The sequence below is a fragment of the Salvelinus namaycush genome, chromosome 4 (genome assembly GCF_016432855.1).
Source record: "Salvelinus namaycush isolate Seneca chromosome 4, SaNama_1.0, whole genome shotgun sequence".
Classification (NCBI taxonomy): Eukaryota; Metazoa; Chordata; class Actinopteri; order Salmoniformes; family Salmonidae; genus Salvelinus; species Salvelinus namaycush.
Genome location: NC_052310.1, coordinates 13073510 through 13092134, shown reverse-complemented (window position 1 = coordinate 13092134; position 18625 = coordinate 13073510). Strand labels below are relative to the sequence as shown.

Below are 18625 nucleotides of genomic sequence, written 5' to 3'. Positions count from 1 at the left end.
ACACATAGGGAGACAGCCTTGATACATCTTTCCTCGTGTGTGTGTGTGTGTGTGTGTGTGTGTGTGTGTGTGTGTGTGTGTGTGTGTGCGTGCGTGCGTGCGTGCGTGCGTGCGTGCGTGCGTGCGTGCGTGCGTGCGTGCGTGCGTGCGTGCGTGCGTGCGTGTGTGTGTGCGTGTGTGTGTGTTTGCGTGTGTGTATGTGTATGTGTGTGTGTGGATCAGTGTGTGCGTGAATCTGTGTGTGTGGATCAGTGTGTGGATCAGTGTGTGTGTGTGTGTGTGTGTGTGTAATAAAAAGCTGGCCAAAAGTGTCTGTTTTCTCTGCTGTAGTCCACAGCTGGAAGTCTGATCGACTCTGTGTTAAAGCTATAGCACAACCTTCCTTCCTCCTACACAGGAAATTGCATTTCCCACTTTCTGCCAAGCAGAGGAGTGAGGTGGGTGGGGTTGTGTGCCTGGGGGGAGGAGGGTGGTTCTAAGCAGAAACAGAGCGAGCCCCATTTCGTATTACACACGAATACAGAAAAAATAAAAGGGAATCCTGAGCTGAGGCTCTTTACTTCGGGAGACATTTAACTGTTTTTTATGGAGACTGCTGGTCTGGAAAATGAAGATCTCTTCTGTGGTCATAGTTCTCCTGACTAGAGCGTTCATTGGAGGTAAGCAACTTTTCTATTTAGGTGACTGGGTTATAATGGAAAATAGTGTTTTTAGGTCATGATATGAAATGTGGTAGTTATGTGTTGATGGATACAGAGAGAGAGAGAGAGACAGCAAGAGAGAGAGAGAGAATGTCATAATAAAAGATTGGGAAAACTTTTGTGAAATTAGGAAGTGTTAGAAAACATATGCCACGTGACATGCATTTGAATCAGTAAATAATGTGTTTTCCCTTATCTTTGTTAAAAGCCAAATTGACTGTGGTTTGTGTGACTTTTTCAAAAGATGCAGCTTAATACTTTAGCTAAATAAATAAATCTAGCAAATTATAGATTTTATCTAGAGATGAATAGTTCCCTTCTTCGTGGCTTGATGGCTTTGTGTGTGTCACGTTCCTGACCTGTTTTTCCTTTTTCTTGTGTTTATTTAGTTGGTCAGGGCGTGAGTTGGGGTGGGTTGTCGAGGTGTTCTTTTCTATGTTGGGTTGTTTGTGTTCGGCCGGGTATGATTCTCAATCAGAGACAGCTGTCAATCGTTGTCCCTGATTGAGAATCATACTTAGGCAGCCTGTGATTCACGTGGTTTTTGTGGGTGTTTGTATCTCGTGTCAGTGTTCGTACCACACGGGACTGTTTTCGGTTTTGTCACGTTTGTTGTTTTGTATGTTGAAGTGTTCAGTTATTGTTCATTAAAATATGACCACTTTCCACTCTGCATATTGGTCTGATCCTTCTCGCCTCTCCTCCTCGTCCGAGGAGGAGGATTACGACAGCCGTTACAGAAACACCCACCATCAAAGGACCAAGCGGAGTGGAGAAGGGCGGCAACAACAGCAGTGGAAGAAAACACAGGACTCGTGGACTTGGGAGGAGATCCTGGACGGCAAAGGACCCTGGGCTCAGCCAGGGGAATATCGCCGTCCCAAGGCGGAGTTGGAGGCAGCGAAAGCAGAGAGGCGCTGGTATGAGGAGGCAGCGCGGCGACGCGGTTGGGAGCCCGAGAGTCAGACCTAAAAATTTATTGGGGGGGGGGGGGGGGGCACACGAGGAGTGTGGCAAAGCCGGGTAAGATACCTGAGCCAACTCCCCGTGCTTACCGTGGAGTGAGAGGGCGTCGTACTGGTCAGACACCGTATTATGCGGTGGAGCGCACGGTGTCCCCAGTACGCGTGCTTAGTCCAGTGCGGGCTATTCCACCTCGCCGCACTGGTAGGGCTAGGTTGGGCATCGAACCGGATGTCATGAAGCCGGCCCAACGCATCTGGCCTCCAGTGCGTCTCCTCGGGCCGGCATACATGGCACCAGCCTTACGAATGGTGTCCCCGGTTCGCCAGCATAGCCCAGTGCGGGCTATTCCACCTCGCCGCACTGGCAGGGCTACGGGGACCATTCAACCTGGTAAGGTTGGGCAGGCTCGGTGCTCAAGAGCGCGTGTCCTCCTTCACGGTCCGGTATACCCGGTGCCACCTCCACGTACCAGTCCTCCGGTGGCAGCCCCCCGCACCAGGCTGTCTCTCCGGGTTCTCTCTCCAGCTGCTCCCACCTGTCCAGCGCTGTCAGAGCCTTCCTCCTCTCCAGCTCAGCCAGTGCCTACACCACGCACCAGGTCTACAGTGCGTCTCAGCCGGCCAGAGTCTGCCGTCTGCCCAGCGGCGCCTGAACTGCCCGTCTGCCCAACGCCGTCTGAACTGTCTGCCTGCCCAGCGCTGTCTGAGCTGCCTGCCTGCCCAGCGCTGTTTGAGCTGCCTGCCTGCCCAGCGCTGTTTGAGCTGCCTGCCTGCCCAGCGCTGTCTGAACTGCCTGCCTTCCCAGCGCTGTCTGAACTGCCTGCCTTCCCAGCGCTGTCTGAACTGTCTGCCTGCCCAGCGCTGTCCGTCTGTACTGAGCCTTCAGAGCCGTCCAGCCAGGACCAGCCAGAGCCGTCCAGCCAGGACCAGCCAGAGCCGTCCAGCCAGGACCAGCCAGAGCCGTCCAGCCAGGACCAGCCAGAGCCGTCCAGCCAGGACCAGCCAGAGCCGTCCAGCCAGGACAAGCCAGAGCCGTCCAGCCAGGACCAGCCAGAGCCGTCCAGCCAGGAGCTGCCAGAGCCGTCCAGCCAGGAGCTGCCAGAGCCAGCCAGCCAGGAGCTGCCAGAGCCAGCCAGCCAGGAGCTGCCAGAGCCAGCCAGTCAGGAGCTGCCAGAGCCAGCCAGTCAGGAGCTGCCAGAGCCAGCCAGTCAGGAGCCGCCAGAGCCAGCCAGCCAGGAGCCGCCAGAGCCAGCCAGCCAGGATCCGCCAGAGCCAGCCAGCCAGGATCCGCCAGAGCCAGCCAGCCAGGATCCGCCAGGGCCAGCCAGCCAGGATCCGCCAGGGCCAGCCAGCCAGGATCCGCCAGGGCCAGCCAGCCAGGATCCGCCAGGGCCAGCCAGCCAGGATCCGCCCCTCAGTCCGGTGCTGCCCCTCAGTCCGGTGCTGCCCCTCAGTCCGGTGCTGCCCCTCAGTCCGGTGCTGCCCTTTGGTAGAGTGGGATTGACATGGAGGGTGGCCATTGGGAGGAGGCCAAGGAAGCGGAGTTTGACTATGGTGGGGTGGGGACCACGACCAGCGCCAGAGCCGCCACCGTGGACAGACGCCCACCCAGACCCTCCCCTAGACTTTATGCTGGTGCGCCCGGAGTTCGCACCTTAAGGGGGGGGTTATGTCACGTTCCTGACCTGTTTTTCCTTTTTCTTGTGTTTATTTAGTTGGTCAGGGCGTGAGTTGGGGTGGGTTGTCGAGGTGTTATTTTCTGGTTGTTTGTGTTCGGCCGGGTATGATTCTCAATCAGAGACAGCTGTCAATCGTTGTCCCTGATTGAGAATCATACTTAGGCAGCCTGTGATTCACGTGGTTTTTGTGGGTGTTTGTATCTCATGTCAGTGTTCGTACCACACGGGACTGTTTTCGGTTTTGTCACGTTTGTTGTTTTGTATGTTGAAGTGTTCAGTTATTGTTCATTAAAATATGACCACTTTCCACTCTGCATATTGGTCTGATCCTTCTCGCCTCTCCTCCTCGTCCGAGGAGGAGGATTACGACAGCCGTTACAGTGTGGCATAGAAATATGCTTCCTGCAAATGGAAAGTTATGAAATGTCTTGAAAAACCAGATGATGCTTTGTTCATGAAACAGGCCATAAAGTCTGGTCCTTAATATTTCTTCCACTTAAAATGGACATATGCTTGCACTTAAGCCAAACACCACTTTCAGATGTCTCATCCACAAACATTAACACAGTAGGAAAGAGATAATTAGGAACTCCTTCCTAATATTGAGTTGCACCACCTTTTGCCTTCAGAACAGCCTCATTTCGTCGGGGCATGAACTCTACAAGGTGTCGAAAGCGTTCCACAGGGATGCTGGACCATGTTGACTCCAATTCTTCCCACAGTTGTGTCAAGTTGGCTGGATGTCCCTTGGGTGGTGGAGCATTCTTGATACACACAGGAAACTGTTGAGTGTGACAAACCCAGATCAAACCGGTGTGCCTGGAACCAACTACTATATCCCATTCAAAGGCACTTAAATCTTTTGTCTTGCCCATTCACCCTCTGAATGGCACACATACACACAATCCATGTCTCAGTTCTCTCAAGGCTTAAACATCTTTCTTTAACCTATCCCATCCCCTTGATCTACACTAATTGAAGTGGATTTAACGGGTGACATCAATAAGGGAGCATAGCTTTCACCTGGATTCACCTGGTCAGTCTATGTCATGGAAAGAGCCAGTGTTCCTTATGTTTTGTCTACTCAGTGTTTATTTACTGTACATACCCTTTGTGTACTATATCTTTCAGAAGTGTGCCAGGCCATCAACATCACTGTCACCCCCTCCCCATTTACGGTGGCCCAGGAGGGCGAGAACGTCACCCTGACCTGCCAGGTGTCCCAGAGACGCCGCTCCAGCAGCCTGCCCGTAGTCAAATGGACATTCCTGCCGGAACGTTCTTCAAGCGACGAAGAGTTCCTCATCGCCAGGGTCAACATGAGAAAGGCCAGTTTCTATGGGGACTATACCAAGAGCTTCCCTTGGCCTAAGTTGAAGCTGACAGTGGTCAAGCAGTGGAAGATTTTCGACCTGCTCATTATGAACATCTCAGTGGAGGACCGCGGACTCTACATATGCCGGGTGCAGGAGTTCAAGAAGCACCAGAACCGATGGAAGGCATCAACAAACTGTACGGCCGCCACCGAGCTTAGAGGTAACTATGGCTTTAGGTGTAGCACTGTCTGTGGTGCAGTAGAATACAAATGATGCAGTTGGTGGTGGTATTAGTAGTAGTAGTAGTAGCAGTAGTAGTAGTAGTAGTAGTAGTAGTAGTAGTAGTAGTAGTAGCAGCAGTAGCAGTAGTAGTAGTAGTAGTAGTAGCAGCAGCAGTAGCAGTAGTAGTAGTAGTAGTAGTAGTAGTAGTAGTAGTAGTAGTAGTAGTAGTAGTAGTAGTACATTGGTATAAGTAGTAGTAGTAGTAGTACAGTGGTATTAGTAGTAGTACAGTGGTATTAGTAGTAGCAGTAGTAGTAGTAGTGGTAGCAGTAGTAGAAGGACATTTACATTGATATTTCAGTCATTTAGCAGATGCTCTTATTCAGAGCAACTTACAGTTAGTACATTCATCTTAAGATAGCTAGGTGGGACAACCACATATCTCAGGCATAGTAAGTACCTTTTTCCTCAATAAAGTAGCTATCAGCAAAGTCAGTGCAAGTAGTAGCAGTAGTATTAGTAGTAGTAGAAGTAGTAGTGTAGTACAGTGGAAATATTGGTAGTAGCAGTAGTGGTAGTAGTAGCAGTACTTGTAGTAGTAGAAGTAGTAGTGTAGTACAGTGGAAATATTAGTAGTAGCAGTAGCGGTAGTAGTAGCAGTAGTAGTAGTAGCAGTAGTAGTAGCAGAAGCAGTAGTAGTAGTAGTAGTAGTAGCAGTAGTACAGTGGTAATATTAGTAGTAGCAGTAGCAGGAGTAATAGCAGGAGCAGTAGCAGTAGTAGTATCAGCAGTAGTAGTAGTAGCAGCGTAGTAGCAGTATTAAGATGGCGCCGGAGAACAAGTCTGACGTTTTACGTATTCCTAACCAATTGTTTTTTTGTTTGTTTCTTTGCGTTGTTTATAACTTAGTTTTCAACTTATTTTGTATATAATGTTGCTGCTACCGTCACTTATGACCGAAAATAACTTCTGCACATCAGAACTGCGAACACTCACCATGGACTGGCAGAATCCTTTTTTTCCTTTAACGAGCCCGATGTGAATGACATACTGCTTTCCCGGGAACAGTCCCAGATCCCTGTCTTTTGCGTGAAGAGAAGGTCGGAGAAAAAGGGGCCAGAGGGCGGGCTGCCTTCGGAGAATTCGTAGGCGATCGAATAAACCCCCACTTCCTTCCATTCTGCTAACAAACGTGCAATCTTTGGAAAATAAAATCGATGACCTACGCGGAAGATTAAACTACCAACGGGACATTCAAAACTGCAATATCTTATGCTTCACGGAATCGTGGGTGAACGACGACATTATCAACATACTGGTCATACGCTGTATCGGCAGGATAGAACAGCCGTGCCTGGTAAGGCAAGGGGCGACGGACTATGTATTTTTGTAAATAACAGCTGGTGCACGATATCTAAGGGAGTCTCAAGGTTTTGCTCGACTGCGGTAGAGTATCTCATGATAAGCTGTAGATCACAATATCTACCTAGAGAATTCTCATCTGTGTTTTTCGTAGCTGTCTACATACCAGCACAGACTGATGCTGGCACTAAGACTGCACTCAATGAGCTGTATTCCGCCATAAGCAAACAGGAAAATGCTCACCCAGAGGCGACGCTCCTAGAAGCCGGGGACTTTAATGCAGGGAAACTTAAATCCATCTTACCAAATTTCTATCAGCATGTTAAATGTGCAACCAGAGGGAAAAAACTCTGGACCACCTTTACTCCACACACAGAGACGCATACAAACTCTCCCTCACCCTCCATTTGGCAAATCTGACCATAATTCTATCCTCCTGATTCCTGCTTACAAGCAAAAATTAAAGCAGGAAGCACCAGTGACTCGATCAATAAAAAAGTGGTGAGATGAAGCAGATACTAAGCTACAGGACTGTTTTGGTAGCACAGGAGTACACCGCATCAGTCATTGGCTTCATCAATAAGTGCATCGATGACGTCATCCCCACAGTGACTGTACGTACATACCCCAACCAGAAGCCATGGATTACAGGCAACATCCGCACTGAGCTAAAGGCTAGAGCTGCCGCTTTCAAGGAGTGTTTCACTGACATTTTCAACCTCTCCTTGTCCGAGTCTGTAATATCAACATGTTTCAAGCAGACCACCATAGTCCATGTGCTCAAGAACACTAAGGTGACCTGCCTAAATGACTACCGACCCGTAGCACTCACGTCCGTAGCCATGAAATGCTTTGAAAGGCTGGTCATGGCTCACATCAACATCATTATCGCAGAAGCCCTAGACCCACTCCAATTTGCATACCACCCTAACAGATCCACATCTGATACCATCTATATTGCACTCCACACTGCCCTTTCACACCTGGATAAAAGGAACACCTATGTGAGAATGCTATTCATTGACTACAGCTCAGCGTTCAACACCATAATGCCCTCAAAGCTCATCATTAAGCTAAGGACCCTGGGACTAAACACCTCCATTTGCAGCTGGATCCTGGACTTCCTGACGGCCCAGCCCCAGGTGGTAAGGGTAGGTAACAACAAATCCGCCACGCTGATCCTCAACACAGGGGCCCCTCAGGGGTGCGTGCTCAGTCCCCTCCTGTAATCCCTGTTAACTCATGACTGCACGACTCCAACACCATTTTAAGTTTGCCGATGACACAACAGTGATAGGCCTGATCACCGACAATGACGAGACAGCCTATAGGGAGGAGGTCAGAGACCTGGCCGTGTGGTGCCAGGACAACAACCTCTCCCTCAAAGTGATCAAGACAAAGGACATGATTGTGGACTACAGGAAAAAGAGGACCGAGCACGACCCCATTCTCATCAACGGGGCTGTAGCGGAGCAGGTTGAGAGCAGTTTGACCGCAAGGCACTACAGAGGGTAGTGCGTATAGCCCAGTACATCACTGGGGCCAAGCTTCCTGCCATCCAGGACCTCTATACCAGGCAGTGTCAGAGGAAGGCCCAAAAAATTTCCAAAGACTCCAGCCACCCTAGTCATAGACTGCTCTCTCTGCTACCACACGGCAAGCGGTACCAGAGTGCCAAGTCTAGGTACAAGAGGCTTCTAAACAGCTTCTACCCCCAAGCCATAAGACTCCTGAACAATTAATCAAATGGCTACCCAGACTATTTGCATTGCCCCCCCCCCCCCCCCCCCCCCCCATCTTTTACACCGCTGCTACTCTCTGTTGTTATTATCTATGCATAGTCACTTTAATAACTCTACCTACATGTACATATTACCTCAACTAACCGGTTCCCCCGCACATTGACTCTGTATCAGTACCCCCCTGTATATAGTCTTGCTATTGTTATTTTACTGCTGCTCTTTAATTACTTGTTACTTTTATTTCTTATTCGTATTGATTTTTGTATTTTTTTTAACTGCATTGTTGGTTAGGGCATCCGTAGTAGCAGTAGCAGTAGCAGTAGCAGTAGTAGCAGCAGTAGTAATAGTAGTAGTAGCAGTAGCAGTAGCAGTAGCAGCAGCAGTAGTAGTAGTAGCAGTAGCAGTAGCAGTAGCAGTAACAGTAGTAGTAATAGCAGAAGTAGTAGTAGTAGTAGTAGTAGCAGTAGCATGAGTAGTAGCAGTAGCAGTAGTAGCAATAGCAGTAGTACTGTAGTAGTAGTAGCAGTAGTAGTGCAGTAGTAGTAGTAGTAGTAGCAGCAGTAGTAGCAGTAGTAGCAGTAGTATTAGTATTAGTAACAGTAGTAGTAGTAGTAGCAGTAGCAGCATAAGTAGTAGTAGCAGCAGCAGTAATAGTAGTAGCAGTATTAGTAGTAGCAGTAGTATCAGTAGTAGTAGTAGTAGTAGTAGCAGTAGCAGTAGCAGTAGCAGCAGCAGTAGTGTTAGTATCAGTGTTAGTAGTAGTAGTAGTAGTAGTAGCAGTAGCATTAGTAGTGTAGTAGTTGTTGTTGTAGTATTAGTAGTATCAGTAATAATAGTAGTAGTAGTAGCAGCAGTAGCAGGAGTAGTAGTATTAGTTGTAGCAGCAGTAGTAGTGTAGTAGTAGTAGTAGTAGTAGTAGTAGTAGTAGCATTAGTAGTGTAGTAGTAGTAGTAGTAGTAGCAGTAGCAGTAGTAGTGTAGTAGTAGTAGTATAGGTAGTAATAGTAGCAGTAGTAGTAGTATTGGTAGTAGCAGCAGTAGTAGGGTAGCAGTAGCAGTAGCAGTAGCAGTAGCAGTAGCAGTAGTAGTGTAGTAGTAGTAGTATTAGTAGCAGGATTAGTAGTATTGGTAGTGGGAGCAGTAGTAGTGTAGTAATAGTAGTAGTTGTAGTAGCAACATTATTAGTAGTAGCAGTAGTAGTGTAGCACAGTGAAAACATTAGAAGTAGTAGTTGTAGAAGCAGGAGTACAGTGCTAATGATAGCTGGAACCAGAACTGGCTGACCTAGTTTTGTGTTTCATCGATCATGAGAAGGAAGAGATTGTGTCATGTGTAAAGGTTATGTTTTCATTGTGGTAGGGAGTTCCATGGTTTTGAACAAGCTTGAAAAGAAGTGATACTTCATAGCGATATGTTTCATGGCAGCTAGTGGTTAGAGGGCTTTCTTATGCTCGCTCGACAAGATAGAGTATCTTGTCTTCTCTAAAGCTGATGTCAGCCCTTCTGATCTGCCAGTTCGATGGACAACATTCTGTGAAAGAATCTAAGCAACATACACTGTAGCAAAGCAGATGTAGCAAAGCAGATGTATTACAGCAGATGTAGCAAAGCAGATGTAGCACAGCAGATGTAGCACAGCAGATGTAGCACAGCAGATGTAGCACAGCATATGTAGCACAGCAGATGTAGCACAGCATATGTAGCAAAGCATATGTAGCACAGCAGATGTAGCAAATCATATGTAGCACAGCAGATGTAGCAAAGCAGATGTAGCAAAGCAGATGTAGCAAAGCATATGTAGCACAGCAGATGTAGCAAAGCAGATGTAGCACAGCAGATGTAGCAAAGCAGATGTAGCACAGCAGATGTAGCAAAGCAGATGTAGCACAGCATATGTAGCAAAGCAGATGTAGCAAAGCAGATGTAGCAAAGCAGATGTAGCACAGCAGATGTAGCACAGCAGATGTAGCACAGCAGATGTAGCAAAGCATATGTAGCAAAGCAGATGTAGCAAAGCAGATGTAGCAAAGCAGATGTAGCACAGCAGATATAGGAAAGCAGATGTAGCACAGCAGATGTAGCACAGCAGATGTAGCAAAGCAGATGTAGCACAGCAGATGTAGCACAGCAGATATAGCAAAGCAGATATAGCAAAGCAGATGCATCCTCTCTTTCTAAGCTATTACTTTGAGTAAATTGAAACTTAACCAGTTTTTTCCATGATATCATTTGTGCCGGCTGTGACATTTGACTGTCCTGTCTGAGCCCAGGCAGACAGACTGGCGGAACAGCCGAGGTAAGGGAAAACTGGCACCATCACCACCAAACACATTTTGACTTTGGCTATAGCCAGGAGTTTCCCTGCGTATTATACACACATACAATTGTGGCTAGAAGTGAGTGAACTCGACAGTGAGAGAACAATTGATAGTTGTAGTATGAGACTGCCCAACATTGGTTGCCTAGACAACTGCATAGTAATGTGTAAACTCACTCATTTTGCATTTACATTTACATTTAGCAGACGCTCTTATTGAGAGAGACTTACAGGAGCAATTAGGGTTATGTGCCTTGCTCAAGGGCACGTCAACAGATTGTTTCACTCCACAGCTAGTTTGAAATGTTGCCAACGGTGCTATCGAATTGGATCCTTTTCTATAGCTCATCTGGCTCATATTAGGGCTGGGATTGCCAGGGACCACAGAACGTAGGTGCCGATACAATATGTATTGTGATTCTCCCGATTCTCCCTATTCTACATGTGTTGCGATTTGATACTGTGATTTTATTGCGATTTCATGTTCCAAAAGTATTGCTTACTATTTGGGGGGGGGGTCCAAATAGTCCGGGTAGCCATTTGATTAGCTGTTCAGGAGTCTTATGGTTTGGGGGTATAAGCTGTTTAGAAGCGTCTTGGACCTAGACTTGGCACTCTGGTACTGCTTGCCGTGCGGTAACAGAGAGAACAGTAAATGACTAGGGTGGCTGTAGTCTTTGACAATCTGAGGATCTGAGGACCCATGCCAAATATTTCCAGTCTCCAGAGGGGGAATAGCTTTTGTCGTGCCCTCTTCACAACTATCTTGGTGTGCTTGGACCATGATAGTTTGTTGGTGATGTGGACGCCAAGGACCTTGAAGCTCTCAACCTGCTCCAATACAGCCCCGTTGATGAGAATGGGGGTGTGCTCGGTCCTCCTTTTCCTGTAGTCCACGATCATCTCCTTTGTCTTGATCACTTTGAGGGAGAGGTTGTTGTCCTTGCACCACACGGTCAGGTCTCTGACCTCCTCCCTATAGGCTGTCTCGTTGTTGTTGTCGGTGATCAGGCCTACCACTGTTGTGTCATCAGCTAACTTAATGATGGTGTTGGAGTCGTGCCTGGCCATGCAGTCATGGGTCAACAGGGAGTACAGGAGGGGACTGAGCACGCACCCCTGGGGGCTCCTGTGTTGAGCATCAGCATGGTGGATGTGCTGCTACCTACCCTCACCACCTGGGGGCAGCCCGTCAGGAAGTCCAGGATCCAGTTGCAGAGGGAGGTGTTTAGTCCCAGGATCCTTAGCTTACTGACGAGCTTTGAGGGCACTATTATTTTGAACGCTGAGCTGTAGTCAATGAATCGCATTCTCACGTAGGTGTTCCTTTTGTCCAGGTGGGAAAGGGCAGTGTGGAGTGCAATAGAGATTGCATCATCTGTGGATCTGTTGGTGCAGTATGCAAATTGGAGTGGGTCTAGGGTGTCTGGGATAATGGTGTTGATGTGAGCCATGACCAGCCTTTCAAAGCATTTCATGGCTACAGACGTGAGTGCTACGGGTCGATAGTCATTTTGGCAGGTCACTTTAGTGTTCTTGGGCACAGGCACTATGGTGGTCTGCTTGAAACATGTTGGTATTACAGAGTCAGACAGGGAGAGGTTGAAAATGTCAGTGACGACACTTACCAGTTGGTCAGCGCATGCTCGGGGCCTCACACAGGGAAAGAGGGTGATGCAAAGAAGATGGAGAAAAGTGAAGAAAAACGACATTAAAGGGAAGGATGTTTTGAAGGTTTTTGTGATGAGGACTTTTGTATGGATCATCACTGCATACTGGTATTAATTTCGTATCTTTTTTCTTTACGTTTGATGAATACTCTGACGTAGCCCAAAGTGACCCATTGAATTGGTCTATTGATTGCTGAAGACAGTATTTATCCCAGAATGCAGATCTGTCTTAGGGATGCTATTCATTCGATCTATAATGAGAGACTTCCTATCAAAAAGAAAGGGAGAGCACATATGAATGGAATCAATTGAACAGTGAGAGACACTTCTTTGGCTCCATGCAGTGCTGCAGATTCAGATGATTCATAGTATTCCAGAATGTGCAGCTGGCCTTTTGGCTCAGTGCATATTCATAATGTCCTATTGAAGTCATACTATATGATTCATGGCAAAGAAGAGTCTTCCGCACCACGATACTATACGCTTGATTTCTGATGACCACTATCAAGTATATTCGGGACTCCTCAATCAGACTTGGGAACCAAAAACACATGATCGAGTGTAGCTTCACCTAGATAGGAACAAGCTATATAATTTACAGTAAAAAAACGTGTGGCAAAAAAAGTACATACTTGGCAAACACAACTACAGCAAATACTGAGCCAAGACTCATAGCTCGCTGTCATCTACCTCAGACTAACGTTTCAAAATAGTTGAATGTAGGCCATAATTATGGTCGGCACAAACAAAGCAAGGGCTGCTGGTTTAGCATGAAGGGAAATACTCTAGAGGTAACCCCAGCGTAACGGTCAGTGCTATCCGGGTTCCTTGGAACATCCCTACTCCAAACCTGACCCTAACCTTAACCTTAACCATAACCCTAACCTTAACCCTTACCTTGACCATTTTACATTTCAACTTCAACGTGGTAGTCCCAATGATCTTGGATGGCACAGACCCAGTTTAAACCCTGTGGACAGGCTAACGTGCAGCACACCCAGACACCCAGACAGGCTTCAGCCCAGTAACCCTGGAGCTCTGGTGGCTAGCTAAGCTAAGGATGGCTGCTATGTGTGAGAGAGGCTGTTGTCAGATGCTCGCGGTTTGGGGTATTTCAGGACGACTCGGTGGGTGTTAGCTACCACTAGCCAGTGATTCAGGAAGAGGATCCAGGGGAGAGGATAACCTCAATGCTGTCATCCAACGCCGAGCCACGTACAATTAGATGTATTGCAAATGTATAATCAGGCGGGACGGTTGACACACTGATGACCATGGACTTTCCCTGGTTTCCTTTCAGTGCATGTCCTACCAGCGACCACGGCCAAGGAGAGTCTGTGGAGACTGTTTGAAGGTAAGAACACGACTCTCTAGTTCTCTGCATTGTACTTGACTAAAATAGCGCAACAACAATAAATAGGTCATAAATGGCAAAGATATTTCTGCATAAGTGACTAACAACTGAAACATGAGTCTTCAGGGTTGTACGATATTATGACTGTGACTAATCTGGTCGGTTTCGTGTGTTTCAGACGTGTACCTGTGCGCTGTGCTGATCTGCTCTGTGGGACTGGTGTGCATGTGCATGTTCACTGTGGCGGTGACCTGCCAATATGTTCAGAGGAAGAAGAAGTTAAAAGGTGAGTAAACACTCTATCCCTGCTCCTTCCATCCAACACTGAAGCCCTCATCTGGGCCATATTACCAGATCATTTAAAGATAATGGACTCTGATATGTAAAAGCCAAGGCATGCTTTTTGATGACATTGCAGGATGTTTTTTGCCCCTCATGCGCTTATGTTTTGTCTCATTGCCTCATAGACAACTACCATTTGGTCAAGAGCCTCCAGAACAGGTAAGCTTCATCATCCAAGCTAAAGTAACTGTGACTTATACTGTACTTTAGCCACTATGGTACACACAGACTATTTTCTTCCATGACCGTGATGGCTACTTACATTTCCCTGCTCTAATTCTGCTGTAAACATGCCTGTCTGCTGTCTGCAGTTCAGGGGAGACGGTGACCAGTCTAGTCAGTGTGTCTCCTGCTCTGCCCAAAAAGCAGAGGAGGTACAGGAAGAAACGAAGCAAAGCCCAGTCAGAGATACCACCAGAGATACCAGTTAAAGGTAAACAGACAGTCTCTCAACAACATCATACATCTGTATCACATTTTCCCTTACCCAAGCATGTATGTTTTCGTAGAAGCCTATCTTTATACCCACAGTTGGGTATGTGGTCTGGGGGAGGGAATGTGGTTAAAGTGATCATCAGAGCATAACGGAGTTCTGAACACTCTGTTTCCTGATGCTAGAGACGTTGTGAATTATCTGAGGAACATTGCTTTACTTGCCACTACCTATTGAGCCCATATATGGATCTACTATACCGTACGTGCTGGCATAGATAAACTGGAAAAAGAGCAAAGCAACTTCTATATCAGTCTTTGTGATATCAGTTTGTTACCAGAAATAGTGCAAAGTTTATGGTCAACTAATCAAGTAGGACAGTGGATTTTAAGAGTGTAAGGTTTGCTCTTGATGATGATATTTTTGTCTACCCTTGAGACGAATAGGCTGATGTTGGGCAGTTTTAAAGTGTTGCATCTGTCTCACAAGGAGTTCATGTCATGTCACGTTGAATGTCTGTTCAACTCTGCTTTGACGTCTGCGTCCAAATCATCACTAATAAATGACAGGACGGGCACGTAAACATTGCGGACGGAGAACATTTTGGTTCTGGGTTTGGGTTTTAGGGGGGAAATGTTTCTTGTGACACAGACAATGTGTTCCCTATCTGCATAAAGTATGTAATCATTGTATTCTTCCACAGCACCCATAGCAAACAAAATCCCAAAACCCAAACTTTTAAAGGTACAACCGATGAAAGTGGTCTTGGTAAGTGCTCTGGGGTAACTCCTGGTTCATACATACAATTTAAAAGGCAACACCTACAGTATTTCAGTAGAGGGCTGTCCAGAAATCTAACATGTTCCTTTAAGTTGTTTTACTTTAAGTTTTACTTCATTCGATTTTTGTGTATATGTGACTGTTATCTCGAGGTAATTTTGTCCAGTATCATATTATAAAAGACACAACATGAATAACTCAATTGACGAGTATGCTTCTTCACACGTTTAATCTTTCTCCTTGTCCCCTGCAGCCGAAGATTGCAGAGGAGAGCCTGACATATGCAGAGTTGGAGCTAGTCAAGCCTCTGCCGGACAACAAAGCCTCGTGCACAAGCACTGTGTACGCCCAGATCCTCTTTGAGGAGAGGCAAGTATGAGAAACACACCACTTTTAGCTGAAGCTCATGTACAAAATGTTATATTTATGATCAGCATTATTGTTTTATATTGTGTATTTCAATAAATGATTGGCAAGTTTTATTTTTCTTACAAAGCCAAAATGAGATTTTGGTTTTCTATACTGTGTTGAATTTTTATTTTACCTCCCAAAACATCTGCATGATGTCTGTCATCTTCTGCTATGTTATTACAGCAGTACTGCAGCTGCAAAGGTTGACATTAAGGCAACAATTAGACGCCCACCCATTTGTGTTATTTGTGTTATCACGCAGCTCTTTCAACTGGTGCCAAAGTCAACGGGCTCTTGGCGACACACTTGTACCCAGAGCTGTGATCAGCTGTGACAGAGCAGTTTAACTGGCTGCAAACGAAGGCCTTGTTTGGTTTGACTTGTGGCACCAGTGTTTTCCTCTCACCTTATGATTACATAGCACATGATTAGCACAAGGTTTTTTTATTTTTTATTTTTTACTCCTGATAAGAACAACACCAATGACCAAATGCCTTTTCTTTATCTCTCAAGATCTGCACAACAGCGGAGATTTTGTCTTCTGGTTTTTACTTTTCTGTGAATTTAAGTGTGTGTAAAAATGCTTAGTACGTTTAATGACCCCTTGGATTTAACCATGGAAAAGCGAGCAAAACAACAGTATTTTTTTTCACCCCCTGTGAACTTGAAATGCCAGACATCCAGGCACCATAACCATTCCACATCCACCAGCTCTCTCTCTCATATATGAAGATCTATACATTGACTAATAATCACCAGAGTGCATTGAGACGATTCCATGTAGGAAAAACAAATCCTTCCCACATACATTGACAACAACGAAATCTATCTATATCTATCTACACACATCTACACAATGGCTCAAAGGAAACTTCCTGGGGTGAGAAAAACGTCTAAAAACCTTTTTAAACTGTGAAAATTGAAGTCTCCTCCAAACCACATTTGACTTAATGGGAGGCCACTGCGTGGACCTCTAACTAGAACCATGTGTGAACGCTGAACTCTGCACTTTCCTCTGCACTTTTCCTTTGCCATTCGTTTCACCCGGAGAGTGCCGTCGCCCGCACTCATCAACATTACTCTCCATTCCATTTGGAGCGCTTCTGTTATTTGTTTTTGTCATTTGAAAATGACGTCGTCGCTGTCTGATGAAAACCTCGTAACAAAATGTTTGCCAATTGAAATGTTTTTTCATTTATTGAAAGCAATATATCCCCTCAATGTACTCTCAACATTTCATGACTCTAGGACCAAGAAAATGTATTCAAAATAGCTTCTGAAGTTTCATAATTGTATGTTCGTTAATGGGAAAATATGGTCATTTTTTTCATTTACTGAAAAGTTTCTGTTTTGGAGATAAGGTTTCATCAGACAGCGACGATATATGTGTGTGTGTATAATGTATCATATGTGTGTGTGTGTATAATGTATCATATGTGTGTGTGTATATAATGTATCATATGTGCTGTATAAACACAAAGCGGATGCATATGGTCAGTGGTTAATGGCATGTTTCCTTGTGCTTTCTTTCAAACCTCAACAGGATATCACTTCAGTGAAAAGTCAATGATTATTCATGACATGTTATAAGGAAAAGGGAAATTGAACAAGTAGCAGGTAAAAGAGATGTTGTGGTTTGATCATACCTCCATGTGTGCTTAATTGAGGGAAATGGAGGGTGGGGTAGGGAGTGTCTCCTCTTGTGAAGGAGGGACTGTAATGAGAGAGAGAGAGAGAGAGAGAGAGAGAGAGAGAGAGAGAGAGAGAGAGAGAGAGAGAGAGAGAGAGAGAGAGAGAGAGAGAGAGAGAGAGAGAGAGAGAGGGAGAGAGGGAGAGAGGGGGAGAGAGACAGGCCCAGACAGGTTGACAGAGGGAGCAAACAGAGAGACTTTAAATAGACACAAACAACAGTCTGCCTCCCCGCCCTGCACACAGATTAAACTACAGAGGCCAGCGAAAAATACGTGATAAATCAAAGCATATTTTTCTGTGTGTCACGGAGGGGGTCAGATCTCAAGTCTCCAGACATCACAAAGTTTCTGAATTGCAGTGTACAGTAAACATAGTGTGGCTGTTGCCTACGTATATCCTGTGTGGTAATAGGTACCGTGATTGTCAAAGTACCAGTCTGACATCTCTGACTCAGACTCAATAAGCTATAGGAAATAAATGGTTTAGGCTATTTAGCCATGTCATGTCTCACTGCAAATTACCCACTGGCTCTGTTAAACACTCATTGTGTTCAAAGAGTGTTTAGGTCATTGGCTCACACTGAAAGTGTTGGGCCGTAACTAATGAAAACAGTTTTGGTAACTGATCCCCTCTGGTCCCATGCTGATGACATCAGTCCTTAGTGACACACTATGAACGAAGCATTGCATTTTTACAGAGTACAGAAGAGTACTATTTTCATTGAAGATGTTCTTCTGTATCGACAGAGTTGTTTCTTTTTCCACAATCACATCGGTAAGCAATGGCACAGTATCCAACTTCTCTCACCACCAAGCCCTTCCATTTTCCTGTACATCATAGCACCATTAGACACATTATAGAACTTTTCCAAGTATAATCATTATTGATACTCAGTCAAGTACCTTCGAAGTAACTCCAGAAACATGTATACAAGGAAGAGCTCTTTAAATTGGATCTTTAGACTGTATGACAGGGTTGTATTGAGTCAGAGGAGAACAAAACCACATCCATTCAGGACTTGAATAAACAGAACGACATGTTTCTGCCCATTCTTGACAGTTTTCCTAAACATGATGTCCAACAAACTATAACTCATCCCTTGAATAGGCTACATGGCTAATTTGGCTATCTTTGAAAGGAATTACAATAACAAAACAAAACAGCTCTGCAGTCAAAGACATGCCAAGAAAAGAAATGAGAATTGTACAGAAATCCTCTGTGAGTATCATCAGACAATTAGTCACTTGGGGCCTTAAATATTTAACACATAATGAAACCTCTGTACCTGGTGACCCTACCAAGTTTCAGGTAAGACCCAAGTGCAGACTGTGTTGAAGTAACAATGTCTCTTGCAACAACAGGGGCAGGCAAACGACAGGTCAAGGCAGGCAGGGGTCAATAATCCAGAGTAGCGGCAAAGGTACAGGACGGCAGGTGGATACTTGGTAGACTGGGGTGGCGGGGGTGAAAGTCGGCGATGAATGCCGGGTCCAAGATGTCTTTAGCGGGAACCCAGCACCTCTCCTCTGGGCCATAACTCTCCCATTCAACCAGGTACTGCTTCGTGGACGAACCTTCAGGATGCGTCTCACAGTGTATGCTGGCTGGCCACCGATGACACAGGGGGGAGGGATGGGCCT

General features: G+C 46.0%; 1 protein-coding gene across 1 annotated transcript; it reads left to right on the top strand.

Annotated features, from left to right (window-relative positions):
* The first annotated feature begins 540 nt into the window (after nt 1–540).
* LOC120045449 (V-set and transmembrane domain-containing protein 4-like) lies at nt 541–16783 on the top strand. Its single transcript, XM_038990333.1, has 8 exons — nt 541–659; nt 4477–4881; nt 13274–13327; nt 13506–13613; nt 13795–13828; nt 13981–14102; nt 14806–14870; nt 15136–16783. Exons 1-8 carry the CDS (start codon nt 608–610, stop codon nt 15259–15261), a joined length of 966 nt encoding a protein of 321 aa, XP_038846261.1. The 5' UTR covers nt 541–607; the 3' UTR covers nt 15262–16783.
* Nucleotides 16784–18625: the final 1842 nt, after the last annotated feature.